The sequence below is a fragment of the Urocampus carinirostris genome, chromosome 18 (genome assembly GCF_059441175.1).
Source record: "Urocampus carinirostris isolate Australia breed hairy pipefish chromosome 18, RoL_Ucar_1.0, whole genome shotgun sequence".
Taxonomy (NCBI): domain Eukaryota; kingdom Metazoa; phylum Chordata; class Actinopteri; order Syngnathiformes; family Syngnathidae; genus Urocampus; species Urocampus carinirostris.
Window position 1 is genome coordinate 8,936,511 of NC_142366.1, and position 19,245 is coordinate 8,955,755.

The following is a 19,245-nucleotide window of genomic DNA, read 5'->3' on the forward strand; positions in this document are numbered from 1 at the left end:
TATGAGGGAGCAAGTCCATGCACGTATACTACCAACAGAACCTTAAAATCACATCTTAAGGTCACAGGGAGCCAATGCAAGTTAGCTAAAATCTGTAATGTGATCAAACTTTCTTGTCTTAGTCAAAAGCCTCGCTGTAGCATTTTGAACCAACTGAAGGCTCTTGATTTTGGACCTCGGGAGACCAGAGAGTAGTGCATTACAGTAATCGAGACGGAAGCTAACAAACGCCCGTCCCTAAAACGACTAGGAAACGGTCAAGTTTTTGCTTCTTCGTTCCTGGGAATGAAAGAAACGGCTAGAAAATAATATTTAAAAGTGTTTAATTTTATCTTCGTTCTTCATGTTTTAAATCGAAATAAAAGACCCGAAAAAAACATCTAAAAACAGTTTTTACTTTTTCGTCTAGGAAAACGAAAAAAAAAAAAAAAACACTAAAAAACAACGTTCAAAACGCTTCATTCTTCCTATCTGATATCGAAAGAAATAACTTAAATTTATGTTTAAACGTCTTTAATTTTTGCGTCTTTGCCCCGGAAATCTTAAATCATGTTTATTTGTATAGCCCTAATCACAAAGTCTCAAAGGGCTGCACAGACCACAGATTATTGCAAACCACTGACTATTATTATACCATCCCCTGATCTAAAACCGAAATGGCGGCAAGGAAAAACTCAAAAACCTCAACATGAGGAAAATGAAACTAACAGGGAGCCAATGCACGTTAGCTAAAATCGGGGTAATGTGATCAAACTTTCTTGTCTTAGTTAAAAGCTTCGCTGCAGGATTTTGTACCAGCTGAAGGCTCTTGATTTTGGACTTCGGGAGACCGGAGAGTATTGCATTACAGTAATCGAGACGGAAGGTAACAAACGAATGAATTATAATCTCCGCATCCGACTGAGGCAGCATAGGACGAATATTAGCAATGTTGCGAAGATGGAAAAAAGTATCCGAAATATAATTCGAAAGTCTCTAATTTTCGCTTTTCTTTTGTCCCTCAAAAGGAAAGGAATGACTCAAAAATAAAATTTAAAAGTCTGAAATTTAAAAAAAAACATCACATTTTTGTTTCATTCTTCCCTGAAATAAAAAATCAACAACTTCCGGATTTGTAGACCGGGTGTGACGTCACAAGGGCGCCACCTCCGACTTAGAGCGAAACTGCAGCACCTTTGCACGGTAACGCTTGCCCTGTGATCTCAAATGCTTAACATATAGATGGGCTTTAAATATGCAGAACTTTCTCAATTTTCTCTCCAAAATGCTGGGCCGGATGACCGGCAGGACTGCAGTAAGTTTTCCTACAGCAAATTCTGTGTTGTTCCAGGGACGCCTTTTCTCACATTCTCTAAGTTAGCTAAAGATGCTAAGTTTGCTAGCTTGCTTATGTTGCTGTCTGACCTTGTTGGAGCCAAACACATTGTATCCTTTTCATTTTAAGATCTAGTATGAATTGATGTTTTGCACTTTTTGCATGTGTTTAAAAATGTATCATGGAAGAAAGTTGTTGTTTTGGTTCAGTAGGAAGAATCTAGGACAACCATGGCAATTTCTCGATTGTAAAACAATGATGCTCATTAATGGCTTCAAACATTTTTCCGTTGACTCTCTTTAACAGTAGTGCCCAAAAGAGAATCGCACATTGTCTTCTACCTGTTCACAATTTTCCAACATGACGCTTGTTTCTCTTGTCCCTCTTATCTGAACTGCAGGCGGCCCCAACAGTTTCTGAGGTAAGGTACTCACTCCTCCGCATTCATTTGCTTCTTCCTAATCCAATTCGGATTTGATCACGTTTATTTTTACACCTAAATGACACTTTAACCACCACAAATTTGGTTGAAAGTACGTCCTAAGAGGACAATGTGTATTATGCAGTGGTCTCAAGAGGTAAAAAAAAACGTAACTCTTTAAAAAGGCACTAGTAATTTGAACAAAAAGAAAAAATACATGGACTAAATAAGGTTTAATAAAGGCAATTGAACCTACTGTAAAGCAGACAGTTATATTCCAATATGGTCAGATTTTAAAATCTTCCTTAGGGATGCCAGCCACTATTTTTAGACACCATCTGTAGCCCATTTACTCTACGTGTGTGCGTCAACTATACCGAACTGAGTTCAAAGAGCCTTTATGTTTTTCCCCGCCACGAATATCTGCTTTTATCTTACCTTTATCATCTGTGCCACGGCGAGCATTACACATCATGCGCGGTGTTGTGGTTTTCTTTGTTTTAGGACCAAATTATGAACATAAGTATAGGATTGTTTCAAATATAGTCCAAATACCAACCCATACAACGAAAAAGATGAAAAAAGAAAAGTTATTTGCGCGCGTTCAAGGATTTCACAAACTTGCACGCGCAACAAAAAGAGGTGACAAAGGCTGCAATGATGATTTCAGCTAGAAGATGGCGTCAGCAAGTTAAATGTTTGGAAGTTACGGACACCACCTTTAACTTTGACTCAAGTGATTTAAACGGGCATTGTGTATTTATTTGCATCCCCTAGTGGTAAAATAAAACTTTATTCGTTGATTTTGAGAAATGATTAGAATAAGAAATAGAAATACACGAACTATCATATGAAATTACATAAGTCGAGAAATTGGTCTTTATTTGAATAACAAGAGGCTCATTGAGGGAGAAAACAGACTGACATCCTGCTGCTACGGGTACCGAAAGCCGAAAACATGTTGAGAAATGTTTCAGTTTGGTCAGTTTGAGTTTCTGTAGTTTGTATTCTTTAGAACCAGAATTTAGACAAGCTTGGGCATTGGCCCGTTTTTGGGTTATTTGTGTAATCATATGACTATTCCCTGACAAATTTCAAAGCTTTTCAAGATTGTATCCTTGAGCAAAATAACATATCCATGATAAAATAAATCTCCTGGCGCTCACTTTGTTTGGCCCCTGTGATCCTCAGTTGCTGATCAGCTTTTCTGAGTACGCCAGCTTAACCTCGGCAGCTGACTTTGCACGGGCGCGGCAGCCCCCAGAACCTCCACCGCTAGATGGCTCTAGCATCTGTGAGGCGTCTTTATCTAGCACGTCGTTAGTAAGAAAAAGAGACACCGCCCGTCGTTTTCTCTCTGCCTGTCTTTCACTAACAGTTCCTGCTTGTGCTAATCGGGTTGACTTTGGAGATGGACATTCAAAGCTGTGGGGAATTTCTTTGATGGAACTTTTAAATAGTGCGGGCAATGCTATCGAACTTTTTCGTCTATGCGTTGGAGACGGCAACATCTACCAATGCGTGCCTTTCAGTGACGTGCAGTCAGGGGAGTCTGATAAAGCTGTGCCTCTTCTGTCGTCATGGAAATATAATAACAGATATTTGAAATTATTTATTCAGCGTTGGAGTTCTTATCTTATTCAACTTGACAATTTTTGGATTTTCTTTTTCTCAATGGCATTTTTACATGTCTTCATGAATATTATGAATGCAATTATTATGAAACTAATTACTGTGCTGACTCTGCTATGAGGCGCATTGCATGCTTAAACGAGCTCTAAAAACAAAAATCTGAAAAGCAGTGCCAAGACTAGTCGGAAAACTGAAAAAGTGAAATAAAAAATTCTGAAATTGAACCACTGGGGGTCTGCAGATCCAGAGTGAGGCACACAATGCTCTTGCCTGAGGGCAATAGGGCAATAATATCGTGATTTACTGGACACTTCAGCCCCAAACAAAATTTAGTGATGGCATGCTAACTGGACGTGAAACCTTCCAAGCTCTTTTTTTCTCAATGCGTGGACTATTTTTTTTTTTTTAATAATCTTCCGATGATTTTATTCAAAAGGAGCAGTGTATTGACTACTGAGTAAAGTGACAAATTTTTTCACTATGCGACAGTTTCCAAATTCGGACAGTGCCTCAACCTCAATGCACGTCAATGCATGCCTTTAAATGTGTGACCGACCTGCTTCTCTTATTCAATTGAATTTTGCTATCGTCTTTTGTGTTTTTGTGCAGGCTCACTCCATCAGTGCCTCTGTTTCCAACTTTACGCCTCGAGTGACGTTAGATATTAAGGTGGACAGAAGAGTCATTGTAAAGGAGGGGGCGTCAATTGAAAACATTTTTTTGTCTGCTGTCGTTTCCCTTTGCAAAGAAATGCGATGTGCACGGTTTGGAGGTGGGGCCTCCAGTGAAGGCAGAGCTAACGCGAGAGCAAGGCCTGCGCTATTACCGAATCATGCAGACGGTGAGGCGCATGGAAATGAAGGCCGATCACCTCTACAAGCAGAAAATCATTCGCGGATTCTGCCACCTTTATGATGGACAGGTAATGGGGCCGCCTTCCCCGTAGCACTGGAAGTTTTCCACTCACAATATCTTCCTAACTCCTAGTGATCATAAGAATAACTACAAAAACAAATACAACTGTGTTAAGTGTAAAACAAAGTAAAAATATTACAAACTAAATATAAAGATACAGTGGTGCCAGTTTATTCAAGCACCCTTAAACATGAGAATTTTATTTGTGATAAAAATCTTGCTCGCTATTCGAAGGAAAATCCAGGTCATGAACAGTCCCAGAGGCTGCTAGTAGAGACCTCTCAACGCTCTTAACCGCTTAGGCCAGCATCAGCTCGTCCAGTTTGCGCATGCAAACTACCTCAGGCCCAAAATGTGTGTGTTTAAATTGTTCTGGCATACACAATTTTAAACTTATAAGTTGTCGGTCGTGCGATATTCAAAATTTCTCCTGAAGCGTAAGAAAAAAAAATGTTAAACAATCAAAATAAAATTTAATAAAACAAAAATGGTATAAATGGAAAAATAAACTGATAATAAATACATAAAGAATAATATATAAAAGTTCAAAAGAAATAATATAAATAAAAAAGTAACAATTATATGGAAAAAGTAGATGATAAATATAAAAATGTCAATGCCAAAATAAGAATTAATAAATCACTAATAAAAAAAACTAGAAAATTAAATGAACAATTATATGCTTTTTTTTTAATTTTCATTCTTTCAATTGGAAAACAAGTCATGTTTACCAGAGACTTCTAATGTACATGTACCCAACAAATAATTTTCTGTCATCAGGAAGCTTGCGCAGTTGGCGTGGAGGCGGGCATCGAGCCGAGCGATCACCTGATTACAGCGTACCGCGCTCACGCTTACACATACACTCGCGGCGCCTCCATCAGGCAAATCTTATGCGAGCTTACTGGTAAGAAATCATGTTGACCGCTTTTACAAACGGCCACTTTCAGCTTTGTGGATTTGCAGGGCGGGTTGGTGGCGTGTCGAAAGGCAAGGGCGGCTCCATGCATATGTACGCGCCGCATTTCTATGGCGGCAACGGCATCGTGGGAGCGCAGGTGAGGCAAATCCATCTGCTGTTTCTGCTTAAGACACATTGTCCGGAACTACATTCATGCTAGCCTTGCAGGGGCAAAGACTCATCTCATGTTGTGTTCAGGTTCCGTTGGGGGCCGGCATTGCTCTGGCGTGTCAATACCAAGGCAACGGTCAGCTGTGCGTGGCTCTCTACGGTGATGGCGCCGCCAATCAGGTCACCAATGTACCCAGTGCAACTCACATTTTGCAAAAAGGATTCTGGTTACTGGATTTTGGAAATGCCCACAATTGTTGATCGTCCTTGTTCAGCCATTGGGTAACATGTGCAAATATACGACCAAAAAAAAAATACATTCTTACCCCATTGGCACCATATTTTCTAATACCCCATCCACTAGGGCCCAACCTAAATATCAAATTTAGTCAAAAGGTTGTCCTGGAATAATTTTCATTCGTTTTCGGAATTATTAGTTTAACAGAGAGGAAGTGGAGCAGTTGGTGGGCTGGTGCAAGGACAACAGCCTGGTCCTGAATGTTGACAAGACTAAAGAGATCATTGTCGACTTTAGGAAAAACCAGCCCAACCATGCCCCACTTTGCATCAACAACAAGGCTGTGGAGGTTGTCAGCAGTATCAAGTTCCTAGGGGTGCACATCACAAACAAACTCACCTGGTCCGTGAACACTGCATCTCTGGTTAAGAGGGCACAGCAGCGCCTGTACTTCCTGCGGAGGATGAGGAGAGCCCACCTGCCCCCACCATCCCTCATCACTTTCTACAGGGGCACCATAGAGAGTATCCTGACCAGCTGTATCTCTGTGTGGTGTGGAGGCTGCAGCGCTACCGACTGGGGTAGTGTGAGGAGGGTAACGAGGACAGCGGAGAAAATAATCGGGACTACACTTCCCTCCATTCAGGACATTGGCCAGAAGCGCTGCTTATCCCATGCTAAGAACATTACCGGGGACCCCTCTCACCCCCATCATGGACTATTCACTCTGCTAGCCTCTGGGAAGAGGTACTGCAGTGTGCGGTGCAGGACCACCAGGCTCCGCAATAGTCTAGTCCCCCTGGCCATTAGACTGTTAAATGGTCAATCTAACATATAGTTAACTTAAATCTAAACGGCTGCTAATTTGACTTTTGCACTAGTGGCAGTTTTTTTTATAGCTTGCCACTCCTTGCACATTTGATCTCTGCACTATTGTTACTTACAGTGTTATTACTTACAGTGTTATTGTTTACAATATAATGGTACTGGGTACCTGACTTGTTAACCTGACTGCCCATCTTGCACATCTGGTTAGCGTCTCTTCTTGCACTATCGGCACTATGGTAAATAACACAATACAGCTTTATTTATATCTGTACACTGAAGGACACTGAGGGAAACTGTGGGAGTCAGATCCATCGACATTTCGTTCTGTATACACGTGTACTAGAATGACAATAAAGTAGATCTGAATCTGAATCTGAATCTGAACATAACTATAGGAGTATTTTTAGAATTTGACAGTACAGAAGGCCGGAACAGTTTAAAATAACTACAAAAATACTACTACGGTAATACTATATTAAAAAATAATACTACAGAATTGTTTATACTACAAAACGACAACCGCAGGAATATTACAAAATACTAAAGAAATATGACAAAATACTACTATGGAAATAATACAAAAATACTGCTTTGGAAATACATCAATTATACATCTACTAAAATAATAGAAAAATACCAATACATAATACTATAAAATAAAAAAACTTCAGTAACACTGTATTACAAAAAATACAGCACTACAGATATACAACAAACATTCTGATATGGAAATACTACAAAATACAACAGATATAGTACAAAAATACAAAAGCACTACTACAGTAATACTCCCAAAATACTATGATCATAACACTAATGTAATAATACAGAAATACTACAGATGTACAACAAAAATTCTACTTTTGAAAAACAACAAAAGTACTACGGACATTATAAAATAATTACCATAGAAATATTACATTAAAATTACTTCACAAATGCTACAAAAATAAGACTACAGTAACACCACAAAACACTACAAACTTCAATAAAAATCAGACTTTAGAAATACAAAAAAAGACTACAGTAATACTGGTTTATTCCTGGACGCTGGCTATTTCAGCTGAAAATGAAAATCTCCATTCTGATCCCTGAGTAATGGGGGTCCCTAAATCTAATTTTGCTTGGGGCCCCATGAAGGCTTCGGCCAGTCCTGACTGTAATTCCAACTTTTTTCACGGTTAATAGGGACCAGTTTTCAATTTTCATTATTCCTGCATTTTGAAAAAGATAGCCCTGTCAGCCTTTTCAAAAATTTTCACTTAGTCTTTTCCTTATATCTCACATTTTTAAGGCTACGACGTGCAATATTTATAAAAAGTGCAACGGAAATTAACAAACCAGCACTTTCAGACATGTATTGTAGTTGATTGTGCCCTCTGAGCATGGCCGGTATGACATTTGATGTTTGTAATGGCAAATGCTGGGCAGCTAATCAGACTTGGAGTCTGTGACTTTGAGGTTTTGTGTTCATCTTTTGCTGACAGAATTTGTGCAAAGTTGATTTCCTTTGCCATTTTTTAATGAATATTTTTTAACCTGCGATACACTGACGCTCCAAAGTAGGACCTGCCAAGTCGCGAGGGATCACGGTGTATTTATTTCTGATCCATTCCTGCCAATTCTAAAGTTTTGCATGTGCCAAACAGGGGCAGCTGTTCGAGGCCTTCAACATGGCCGCCCTCTGGAAGCTGCCGTGCATTTTCCTTTGTGAGAACAACCAGTACGGAATGGGCACGTCAGCCGAAAGGGCGTCGGCCAATGTCCACTACTACAAAAGAGGCGACTACGTACCAGGCATAAGAGTAAGACTTGTTATTGTCTGACACTTACATTAAAATGGAAAACTTACTTCTTTAGCCCTGCTCTGCCTCAGTCAAATCACATTGAAAGGCTTTTTCTTCTTTAGCGTCTGATAAGTTTATGGTTGTCACTCAAAATAAGGAGAGAAGGCATCAATGAATTGTTAACTTGTGTAGAAGTCAAGTCATGTTTATTTGTTTAGCCCTTGACCACAAGGAGTCTCAAAGTGCTGCACAGACCACAGATTATTGCAAACCACAGACTATTATTTCACCATCCCATGATCTAAAACCTACATGAGGGCAAGGAAAAACTCAAAAACCTCAACGGAACAGTCAATGACTGTCATAAACTTTAAGATAAGAAATTCCAACCTGCTCTTAAGAGTCCTCCCCTGAGCTCTTTATCATCGTAAATCTCCTGGGTAACAAAAAGCAAATCCACCTTAAAGGGTGTGTGAATCAAAGAACAGAAACATGGTTGGCCGATAATGGTAAATGGTATGTATTTATATCCTACTAATTATGTGATCGGTGCATAATACTCAAAATGGTGATGACATTGAGGAATGTCAAAATGCCAAACTTGCATGTTTTGCAATCTCCTGTGCATATCTCTAATATTTACAAACTATAAACTTATCACTATATTTTTAAACATGGCCACCTTTCCACCATGCATTTTTGTGGGTCCTGGGTTGCGGCTGCAGCAGATCCCATGTGCTGGAACCGCCCCTTTGGACCAAGACTAGAACAGAACGCGCTCTTTTCTTTGCGTGCTGGCAGTTACAGGTGTGAGCATGTAATTCAGCTTCCTGATGCTCATGTATAATACTGCACACAAAGCCAGCCTATCACGTGCAAGCAAAGACGAAACCAGTTGACGTTTTATATTTTTCTGTGCGCAAAGGTGGATGGAATGGACGTTTTGTGCGTCCGAGAGGCTGTTCACTTTGCAGCAGACTTCTGTCGGTCTGGGAAGGTCAGGAGGCTTCCTGAATTTTCAGCCAATCAACTTCATTTTAAATCTCTGAAAACAATAATTTCTTGTTCTACTATTTCTCCAGGGTCCAATTTTAATGGAGCTCCAGACTTATCGTTACCACGGACACAGCATGAGTGATCCTGGCGTAAGGTCAGACTTTGCATTAGCAGACCACGGGGTGTCAAAACTCCTTTCTATTGACGACCCACGTGTTTTAAAAAAAAAAAAAATATATATGTATATGAAAAAAGAATTGACAAGTACAAAAGAAAATTACAAAAACATACAGTGAAGTGTGGTATGTATAAAAGGGTACTTAAGTGCTGTAAAGGACAAAAACTTGTGAAAGGTATAAAAAAAAGTACCGAGAAGTACACAGTATAAAGAAGTTTTTTTTTTTTTAAAAAAGTGTCGTAAAGTAAGAAAAAGTATAAAAATAACAAAAAATAGAAACGTTAACAACGAAGGAAAAAAAGTACTAAAAAGTATGAAAAAGCAAAGGGTAGTATGAAAAAGTTTGAAAATATACAAAAGTACTGTAAAGTAGGAATACGTTCTTAAAACAAAGTATAAAACAGTACTTGCATGTATGACAAAGTACTAAAAAACCGAAAAGTGAAAATGTACTGAAAAGTATGAATAAAATGCAAAGTTTGAAAAAGTATGAAGTACTGTAGTATGAAAAAGTATGAAAATATACAAGAGGTGTAAAGTATGACAAAGTAAAACAAAAGCCAACTTATAAAACCTTGCATTTTCTGAAAGGTCTGGTAGTATTAACATGTTCTTTAAAGTCTGAAAATATAAAATACAATTCTGGAAAATAACAAAAGAATGGAAAGGAACTAATGCTAAAACTTAAAAATGAACTTAAAAGTATGAAAAAGTTTCATGTAATATGACAATGTCTGAAAATATTCAAAAGTCCTTTAACAAATGAAAATATACTGAAAAGTACTACAAAACATAACTGTAAAATAGCTAAAACTATCCTGACTAATACTTTCAAAGTATTAAAAATGTGCTAAAGTCCTGAAAAGAGTAAGAAATTACTGAAAAGATGCAAAAAGTATTGAAATGCCTTGGAATTGAGGGTTTTAACACTTTTGCGACATCTAGTGGACATTATTAAAACTACTGGTAATATTTTTGCACTCCCACGGGGAGACTTCTCTCAGCTTGGTCTGGCTGGCCAAAACAAATCTCTAAAAATCAGTGTAATTGATTTGCCTTAAGTATGGCATTCCTGACATGGACGAAAGAGGAATTTTTCAGGCTGAGCACATTGCAAAAAATTGCAAGTGTATTTTAACAACCAGTGATGTGATTTCCTGCAGCTATCGCTCCCGGGACGAGATTCAAGAAGTGCGTAAGAAAAACGACCCCATCGTGCTTTTGAAAGATCAAATGCTCAGCAATAACATGACGTCAGTGGACGAACTGAAGGTTAGAACGTGCCTTATTTTTAGGTGCCTTTTGAATTGCTTACAGTGTTTCCTCCAGGATATAGACGTGGCCATTCGGAAGGAAGTAGAGGAGGCGGCCCAGTTTGCAACCACGGACCCTGAACCTCCCCTAGACCACCTCTGCAATCACATCTTTAAAAACCAGCCCCCTATGGAGGTACGAGGGATACATCCCTGGTCCAAGCTCACCTCCATGAGCTAGGACAGCAAATGGACCTGTTAATGGCCTCTAAGGACCTTATTCACTGGGATTTCACTTTTTTGTACAGATATATTTATAATTAATATATTAAGATGAATTTGTATTGACTTCATTTGCGCTTTTCTTTGTCTTTCTTATGCATGCACTTTACAATCTGATTGTATTTCAGGTTTGATGTGATTATTGTGGTGAACTGTTTGAAGACTGAAGCTTGTTTCTATGAACACAAAATAGCCTTTTTTTCCAATCCGATTTTAAGCAATATTGGCATTTTTTAAGGTGCTCCAGAACTCATTGTTTACCAGCTGTCGAACGTCTCATTTCAAAGCCAGCACTTTTAATTCCCGTGTTCTCTGTATTTTTACATATTTATTTGAAAAGGAACAATAAAGCTAAATATTGTTGGTACTTCAGTGTTGACAGTTGAACTTGGGAGTTAAAAAATAATTTTCACAGAATTTCAAGGACCTGGTTTGCTTTTGTCAACACATTCATCAGTTAATTTCCTATACTTTCTGTTGTGTCTACAAAATCAGGATGTATTTTAAAGTTTGACTCTAACATGCCTGTCAACCTCCATGGTTCCATGCTCGTACAAACTCGTATTTTTCCGTACAAAATAATTGTACACCATATTTTATTTTTTTTCTGGAATGATGCATGCAAGTCACTTTGACTCTAATAGGATTTTGCCTGTTTTGCAAGTCACTTTGACTCTAATAGGATTTTGCCTGAGATGGAATAAGAGCTTGCTCTGTCCACTCCGGCCCGGCATTGCAGTACCTCCGGGAACGGTGCATTCGCAATGATCGCAGCAAAGCTTTAGGGCTAGGACCTTAGCTTGGCCTTTTGGCTGAGAGTAAGAGTCCCGGCTCCTTGGCTTTGTAGCGTATTATGAACTGACCGATAACGGATAATGAATAACGAAGATAGAACAATAACACTTAAAAACCCCATGGTGGGAAAATCTCAGGCGGCAGACGCATGCGCACAGTAGCATCAAACCGCTCGCCTCGAAAAAAAACGATACCAAGATTAGGGGCTTTCGCGGCAAACTCCTTTGACTCGATTGATTTGCCGTTTCGTGATAGTCAGTGTATACCGGATTGACAAATCTGCGTTTTTCCGTACGGATTTTTTAAAATGTTTTTTTTTGGTTTGAACAATTTTATTGACACTATTAACAGCAAATAAACAATGTGAGATTTGAACATTTTTTCTCAATAATTTTAGCAGCAATTAAGCATATTCACAAAAATGCATAAAAAAAGTACTTTGTACGGCAAAACCGCACAGGTTGACAGGTATGCAGTGTAATGAAGTGTGCCTTCATGAATGTGTGTGATGTCACCCTACGTCACAAACGCGAGCGCCCCATCACAGCGCCCCTGCGTGGCCGCGAGTGGGAAAGACGACGGACGGTATGAGGAATACGCGGCTGCTAGCTGTAGCATCCAACACAAACACTGACTGAATTAATTTTTTGCGGTCACTGACGCCACCGAAGCTCAGAGGGCATTCTTTTCGTCCTCTGAACCGCTTTCCAAACCCCTCCAGCTCGCCACGGCCAGATTGGCGAACCGTCGGTAGTCGCCGCGGCCTGCTCGCTCAGCCCGCTTGGTGGAATCGCGGAGGCGGCTGGCTCGCTCAAGTGAGTCCGAGGCCGAAAGCCTGCCGATGTTTTGCTGTTCCGACCCAAGTGGGGGAGCCGCATAGTTCTGTTCATTCCGTCGAGGGGGGAGCCGACGCTCCTCGTGGGACAGACCGGGACAAAACTTCGCGTTTGTTTGTTGTGGGCTGCTGCGGACAATAACAAGACGCGGAAGCCGAGTGGTTCCGGTACCGAGCCCACCCTTCACGACACCAGGGACGATGGCAGTGTCGCCAGGCGGCCGCAGCCAAGCTGTTTCTTTCGGTCTCGGCATGGAAGTGCTGTTCGAGCACATTTGAAGCCCAAACAGACCTTCCGGGGCGCGCAAATAGCGCTCATTATGCCCCGCCGAACCGTCACGAGGACCGCCCGCGAACAACTAGATGGATTCGGGAGGAGAATGAGAAGGCGCACTTAAAAGCCAAGCGGGACCCTCTATGTTTGCATTTGGTGCATTTGTGTTTTCCGGACTTTGTGTGGCTTCGTGGAGCCCATCGGAACCGAGCGGACCGGCGGTGTTCAGGTCAGGTGGTTGCCATGAACCCGGTGAACGCGACGTCGCTGTACGTGTCTGCGAGCCGCTCGGTTCTGCAGTGCGACCCCCGAGACCCCCGCGCCTTGGCCGAGCTCTGCAAACTGCTGCCTTTCTTCAGGCAGTCCGTGTCCTGCTTGGTGTGCGGTGAGTGGACCGACCCGGGCCACCCTGCCCAGAGCGGGCCTGGATCTGATTCGAGATCACCGTGTTTTGTTTTCATCACTCGCTTGCTTTGCGTGGTCGTTGACAGATGACGCGTTCAAGTGCTATCGGAAGGCCCACTACTATCTCGCGTTGCTTCGATAGACCGATTGGCTCGAAACTTCCCTGCTCTTTTAAAATAAACTATTACTTTCTGACAGTCTACTGATAACAAAAGGGTGCATTAAAGTATTTGCGTCTTTCTTTAACAAATGTTTTATCACAGTTCTCACTTTAGCAACGTGACCATAAAGAAATAGACATCTCCGAAGATCATGAACGCAATGTACAGACACGCCCCCCACTTGCTCCGGTTGTCCGAATCGATTTGGGGCTTCAACAAAAATACAATGAAAAAAAGCTAATCGTAACCACAACTAAGGAATATACATACCTGTCAACCTCCACGGCTCCATGCCCTTACAAACTGTCGTATTTTCCCCTACAGAATACAAAATAATCTTACAACATATTCTTGTTTTTCAAACGTGTAGTTTAACATGTTATATTGTACATGTGTTTTGTTATATCATATATATTGTTAATTAACATTTCGTTGTGAGATCCTGAGTTGCTCGACATGAATGAGGTAAATTATTTAAAAAAAGTTCAAAAATTAAGTAGTCTGGACGTTCACTATAGAAGGAAAAAAATACATGCAAATATAATGAAGTAGAATAATACATTTTCTTATTCAAATTATGAATTCATTTTCTGCATTAAATTATTGTTGGTAATATACACCCCACTGCCAGACTTTTCATTTTCTCATTTTATGCTTCCTTTTTTTAATTAACTTCTTTATACAACATAATAATTTGTAATATAATGTGTCAAAGCAAGTGAGCCGTTTGGGACCCGGCTCTCTTTAACGAGTTGAGCCGAAAAAGCCGGTTCTCTAAAAAGAGATGGACTTCCTTTCACTACATCAAACTGCTCACTTCGTTTGCAACGAAAAAAACGATACAGAGATAGAGGCTTCCGCGGCGACCTGGTTTGACTTGATTGATTTGCCGTTTCGTGATAGTCGGTGTATATCTGATGGTACCCATAATTGACAAATTTGCGTTTTTCCGTACAGATTTTCTCGTACGTTGTACACGTTTTAAAATGCATTATAAACATACTTTGTAAGGCAAAACTGTACAGGTTGACAGGTATGACTATACACTTTGCAATAATCACAGCTTTATGCTACAGGGCTAATTTTTGAAATGTTTCAAAAATGTTTAAACCACGAGAGGTACTCATACCGATAGAAATCAAAAGACCTTCTAAAACATCCCTGAAATTTTCATTTTGTGAAAAAGATTTAAAACAAAATCTACTTCATTAAACCTCCAAGTTAGCTGGGGGGCGGGGGTTTATTACAGATAAATGTATTTATTTCCTTTCCTAATTCTGAACCAAAGACTGATATGAAATGCAAATGTCCCTTTTCAATGGGCTTTCATTCTTTTTCCCGACTGCAGCTGCAGACCCTATCTGACGGCCGTTGCCCAGGAAGCCGCGCTCAATGAACGCTTGTGGCCCCCAAATATAAATAAACACGCTCACGGCAGCTGCGAGAAGTTCACAATTCGCCGACGTCCTGCTAATGAGCAAAGTGTTCTCAGTGGCAAAAAGCATGAAGAATAAGTTTGAATATATTCATTTGGAAGTTCTAACATTATGCTGAGTTTTTAAACATGCAATGGCCAAACGACGATACCTCACAAATATGGCCTGCCTAATATCAAATGTACTGCAAAACAAGTACATTGCCAGCTTGTAATACCGTAGCAGCGCAATCAACATTGTAAACGACTCTTCTCACCGAGGCCATAACCTTTTTGACCTGTAAAAAACAAGGACTAACAGCCTGAGAGACTGTTTCTCCCCCAGGGCCATCACCACCCTAACAATATGTATCTTGAGACTTATCTAGGATTTTTGTTGCTGCTAAATTTTATTGCACTCATTTTTATTGTACCACTATTCTTTCTTATAACTTAGGCCAGTCTCTCAGTACTTCTTTGTAAATCCATCCATTACCTGCACCGCTTATCCTCAGTTGGGTCGCGGGGGTGCTGGAGCCCATCCCAGTTATCTTCGGGCAGTGGGCAGGGGACACCCTGAACTGGTTGCCAGCCAGTCGCAGGGCACACAGAGACCGACAACTCCCTCGCTCATTCACACCTAGGGACAATTTGGACCGGCCAATAAACCTGCTATGCATGTTTTTGGAATGTGGGAGGAAACCGGTGTGCCCAGAGGAAACCCATGCACGCATGGGGAGAACATGCAAACTCCACACAGGAAGGTTCGATCTCTTGACCTCAGAACTATGCCGCACACGCACTAACCACTGCGCTGACGTTCTGCCCTTCTTTGTAAATATGTTTGCCTAAATATTTTCTTTAAAGTATTTATTACATCATGTCATGTCTCTTCTCGTTGCATACAATGCTTTACAACGTTGTTATCAAAGACAATAAAAACATTTCAATTCAAAATAAGGTCTTCAAATGAGTCTGCATCTCGTAACGTTGTGTGTCCGCTGTTTTTTCTGGCAGGTAACCTGCTGCAGGACCCGATGGCACCCACCGACTCGTCGTGCCAGCACTATGTTTGCCGCGGCTGCAAAGGACAACGTATGCAGCTGAAGCCGTCGTGTAGCTGGTGCAAGGACTACTCTCGTTTCCAGGAGAACCGGCAACTCTCCTTGCTGGTGCGCTGCTACCGCAAGCTTTGTCTGTACATCACGCAGTCGCCGCTGGCCGAGCGCATAGCCAGTGCCGCAGCCGACTCGCCCGACCTGCAGGCCGTCCTCAACGAAGGCCTGCGACTGGCCGAGAGCGAGCCCCCAACAGAGGACGGCGATTCGGAAGAAGCACCCGAGGGAGCGGAGCGTCCAAAGGAGGCGGACGGCGTCGACGACGGGCCGGTAAACGGGCTTCACCATTGCAACGGGCTGGCAGCCTCGCTGGACTCAGGCCGAGCGCTGGTCAGGCAGGAGGACTTCTGTGAGGAGATGTCGGCGGGTCTTTGTGACGTGAGCAGCTTTGGAGACGAGATTAAGCCTGGCGGAGGGGGGCCGCTGCTGATCAGCGTGGAGGAGGTCCTGCGCACCTTAGACACGGAGCCCGACGACCCCCCTACGCCGCTGTCCGTTAACGGCCCCCTCTGCCCTGCCCTCCCCCTGGAGAGCAGCTGTCACCCCTTTCGCCCTCACCCGCAACGTCCCCCTCCGCCCTCCACCGCCGCCCTCCGAGGACCCCACCGCTACCACCGCAAGCGCTCCCGCTCGGAAAGCGACAGCGAGAAGGTGCGGCCCTTCCCCATTGACAGTCTCGTGCGAGAACCCTCAGCCGACGGCGGCCCCCAACACCCCTGCTTCGGTGCAGATTACTCAGTCGCGCCCAACTCCCATTTGCCGCCCGTGCATAAAGGCCCCCCGGGTAAGCTGGCCAAGAAAACTGGCGAGCACCACGGGGGTTCCAAGAAGGCCAAGGCCCGGGCCCCCAAGCCCCGCTCGCCGGCCCGGGTGCCCACACAACTGCACCTTCATCCCCCTCATCATACGCCCAGTCACCCGCCCAGCGCCTCCAAGCCTCTCTACAAGAAGCCGGTGGAGAAAAAAGGTTGCAAGTGCGGTCGCGCCACGCAGAACCCTTCGGTGCTTACCTGCAGGGGGCAGCGTTGCCCCTGCTACTCCAACCGCAAGGTGAGCGACCCGATAACCTCATGAATTGCAGAAAGACTCGAGGTCGGTTTAGAATAAAACTTTAGGCCCCGTACACCTGGCACCACCTGCGTGCAACGCCATTGTTAAACTTGTTTGATAATTTTGCCGCTAGACGCCAAAATCTTCAAGCATTTTGACGATCTAACACAGAGAAAAACGGCAACTTGACATTTTCCACAATGCATGCGCTCTCATACCTGTCAACCTCCAGGGCTCCATGCCCTTACAAAATTTGTATTTTCCCTTACAAAATACAAAATAATCTTACACCATATTTTTTTCTAACATGTTTATTTATGTAGTTTAACATGTTATATTGTACATGTGTTTCGTTATATCATATATATTGTTAATTAACATTTTTTGTGAGATACTGAGTTGCTCGACATGAATGAAGTTTATTATAAAAAAGGTTAAAAAATTAAGTAGCTCGGACGTTCACCGCAGAAGGAAAAAATACATGCAAATATAATGAAGTAGAATAATACATTTTCTTATTTAAATTATGAATTCATTTTCTGCATTAAATTATTTTTGGTAATATACTGATTAAAGGGATAACCACAAACCTGTCTTTTTACATTTTCTCATTTTATACTTCCTTTTTTCCTTAACTTCTTTATACAACATAATAATTTGTAATATAATGTGTCAAAGCAAGTGAGCCGTTTGGGAGCCGGCTCTCTTTAATGAGTTGAGCCGAAAAAGCCGGTTCTCTAAAAAGAGACGGAATTCCTTTCACTACATAACGACCACATGAAATCCGAGGCTGCAGACGCATGCGCATAGTAGCATCAAACCGATCTCTTCGTTTGCGACCCAAAAAAAAAACGATACAGAGATAGCGGCAAACTCGTTTGACTTGATTGATTTGCCGTTTCGTGATAGTCGGTGTATACTGGATGGTACCCATAATTGACAATTTTGCGTTTTTCCGTACAGATTTTCTTGTACGTCGTACACGTCTTAAAATGCATAATAAACGTACTTTGTACGGCAAAAATGTATAGGTTGACAGGTAAGTGCTCTCAATACAAAACACTGCTCTGGCCTCTCTGATTGGAGTTTCCTTTAATTCCCAAGGACCGATTACAGTAAATGGAATAGGTTCATTTGAGCGGCAACCACCAATGATAACAGCACTGTCAAGTATTTGGCTCACATTTTACATGATGCAGCCCTCATTCGCGTTTTCTTTCTGCACATTATTAAATATGTACTCATATTAGAAATCGTTATCTGTATATTTGGTAGTCGCTGAAAATACTTAACGTAAAAACCTTGAGGAAAGCAGAAAACCATGCGGCTTCAGGTGTGCAGGGGCACGGCGCTGTTGCCGTTCTTTAGCCAATAATGTTGACGGCAAATTACCAGCAGATGTGCGCCGGGCTTTATTTCGACTTAAGGTGGACCTGTCAGGCAAAAGAAAACCAATTGTATTTTTTGTTTTTGTGTCAGGCGTGCCAAGACTGCATTTGCCGCGGCTGCCAGAACTCTTACATGGCCAACGGCGAGAAGAAGTTGGAGGCCTTCGCCGTACCAGAGAAGGCCCTGGAGCAGACGCGCCTGACGCTGGGCATCAACCTCACCAGTATCGCTGCCCTACGGGGCCCGGCGGGTACACCGCCTGCCGCTGCCCTGCTCAATGTGGCAGCGGCAACGGGCTCGCCGGTCGCCACCGCCTTCCTGTCAGCGGCGGGCCACGACAGCCGGGCCTTTGACGACACCCTAGAAATGCACTTTGACTGTTGACATGCCTCACTCAAAGAAACCAACTCTACCCCTCTCGCCTGCATTCCCGTCGTGGCGGTTTTGTTGCTTAGGCTTCATCTTCACTCACTGCTGTTTCTTTTCATCAATGTTTTCTACGTGACTCCATGCCATCTATTGAATAAACAGAATATTTAATGTGGCAGCAAGATGAGGATAGTGGGTGAAGCTCCTGCCTGGAGGTTCGGTGGGATCTTCCCACCAGGTTTATCCAAATTGTCAGTGTGATCAGAAATATTGGTCTAAATCTGAATCCTCCTGAAATAATGTATTAAGTCTTCTAGCCCAAAACCAATGGAGATTAAAAATATATATATAATTTCACAGGTGCACCTTGCAGGTTATTTTCAGGCAATTCAAGTCAAAAGTTGAATAGGTAAAATGAAGCCTCCAGCGCAAATTAACTTGTTTATCTCTGTGAAGGCATTTGTGTTTTGGACCATTGTCTCTGGCATTATTTTTTTCCCTTCACAAAAAAAGAAAGA

At 42.0% G+C, this 19,245-nt stretch overlaps 2 protein-coding genes across 3 annotated transcripts; both read left to right on the plus strand.

Moving 5' to 3' along the window:
- The first annotated feature begins 1,136 nt into the window (after positions 1-1,136).
- On the plus strand, positions 1,137-11,284 carry LOC148348284 (pyruvate dehydrogenase E1 component subunit alpha, somatic form, mitochondrial-like). 2 transcript variants are annotated; one of them, XM_088322338.1, is made up of 12 exons: positions 1,137-1,294; positions 1,716-1,736; positions 3,978-4,037; positions 4,117-4,290; positions 5,064-5,190; positions 5,250-5,341; positions 5,443-5,535; positions 8,071-8,226; positions 9,134-9,205; positions 9,291-9,358; positions 10,546-10,654; positions 10,712-11,284. In XM_088322338.1, the coding sequence occupies exons 1-12, from the start codon at positions 1,235-1,237 to the stop codon at positions 10,874-10,876; spliced, it is 1,197 nt and encodes a 398-aa protein (XP_088178464.1). In that variant the 5' UTR covers positions 1,137-1,234; the 3' UTR covers positions 10,877-11,284. The 2 variants fall into 2 exon arrangements, with proteins under 2 accessions (XP_088178464.1, XP_088178465.1); XM_088322339.1 differs by lacking the exon at positions 1,137-1,294 and adding an exon at positions 1,389-1,425 and having other exon boundaries at positions 1,635-1,736.
- A 925-nt stretch (positions 11,285-12,209) lies between these two features.
- msl2b (MSL complex subunit 2b) lies at positions 12,210-18,911 on the plus strand. Its single transcript, XM_088322081.1, has 3 exons — positions 12,210-13,206; positions 15,819-16,969; positions 18,449-18,911. Exons 1-3 carry the CDS (start codon positions 13,065-13,067, stop codon positions 18,740-18,742), a joined length of 1,587 nt encoding a protein of 528 aa, XP_088178207.1. The 5' UTR covers positions 12,210-13,064; the 3' UTR covers positions 18,743-18,911.
- The last annotated feature ends 334 nt before the right edge of the window (positions 18,912-19,245 follow it).

Bases quoted from the DNA above. Each gene is read 5' to 3' on its own strand.
- LOC148348284 (XM_088322338.1), top strand. From the start codon at position 1,235: ATGCAGAACTTTCTCAATTTTCTCTCCAAAATGCTGGGCCGGATGACC. The intron at 4,291-5,063 runs GTAATGGGGCCG...TTCTGTCATCAG, and splicing joins GCCACCTTTATGATGGACAG to GAAGCTTGCGCAGTTGGCGT. The intron at 9,206-9,290 runs GTCAGGAGGCTT...CTATTTCTCCAG, and splicing joins ACTTCTGTCGGTCTGGGAAG to GGTCCAATTTTAATGGAGCT.
- msl2b (XM_088322081.1), top strand. From the start codon at position 13,065: ATGAACCCGGTGAACGCGACGTCGCTGTACGTGTCTGCGAGCCGCTCG. The intron at 13,207-15,818 runs GTGAGTGGACCG...TTTTTCTGGCAG, and splicing joins CGTGTCCTGCTTGGTGTGCG to GTAACCTGCTGCAGGACCCG. The intron at 16,970-18,448 runs GTGAGCGACCCG...TTTTTGTGTCAG, and splicing joins CCTGCTACTCCAACCGCAAG to GCGTGCCAAGACTGCATTTG.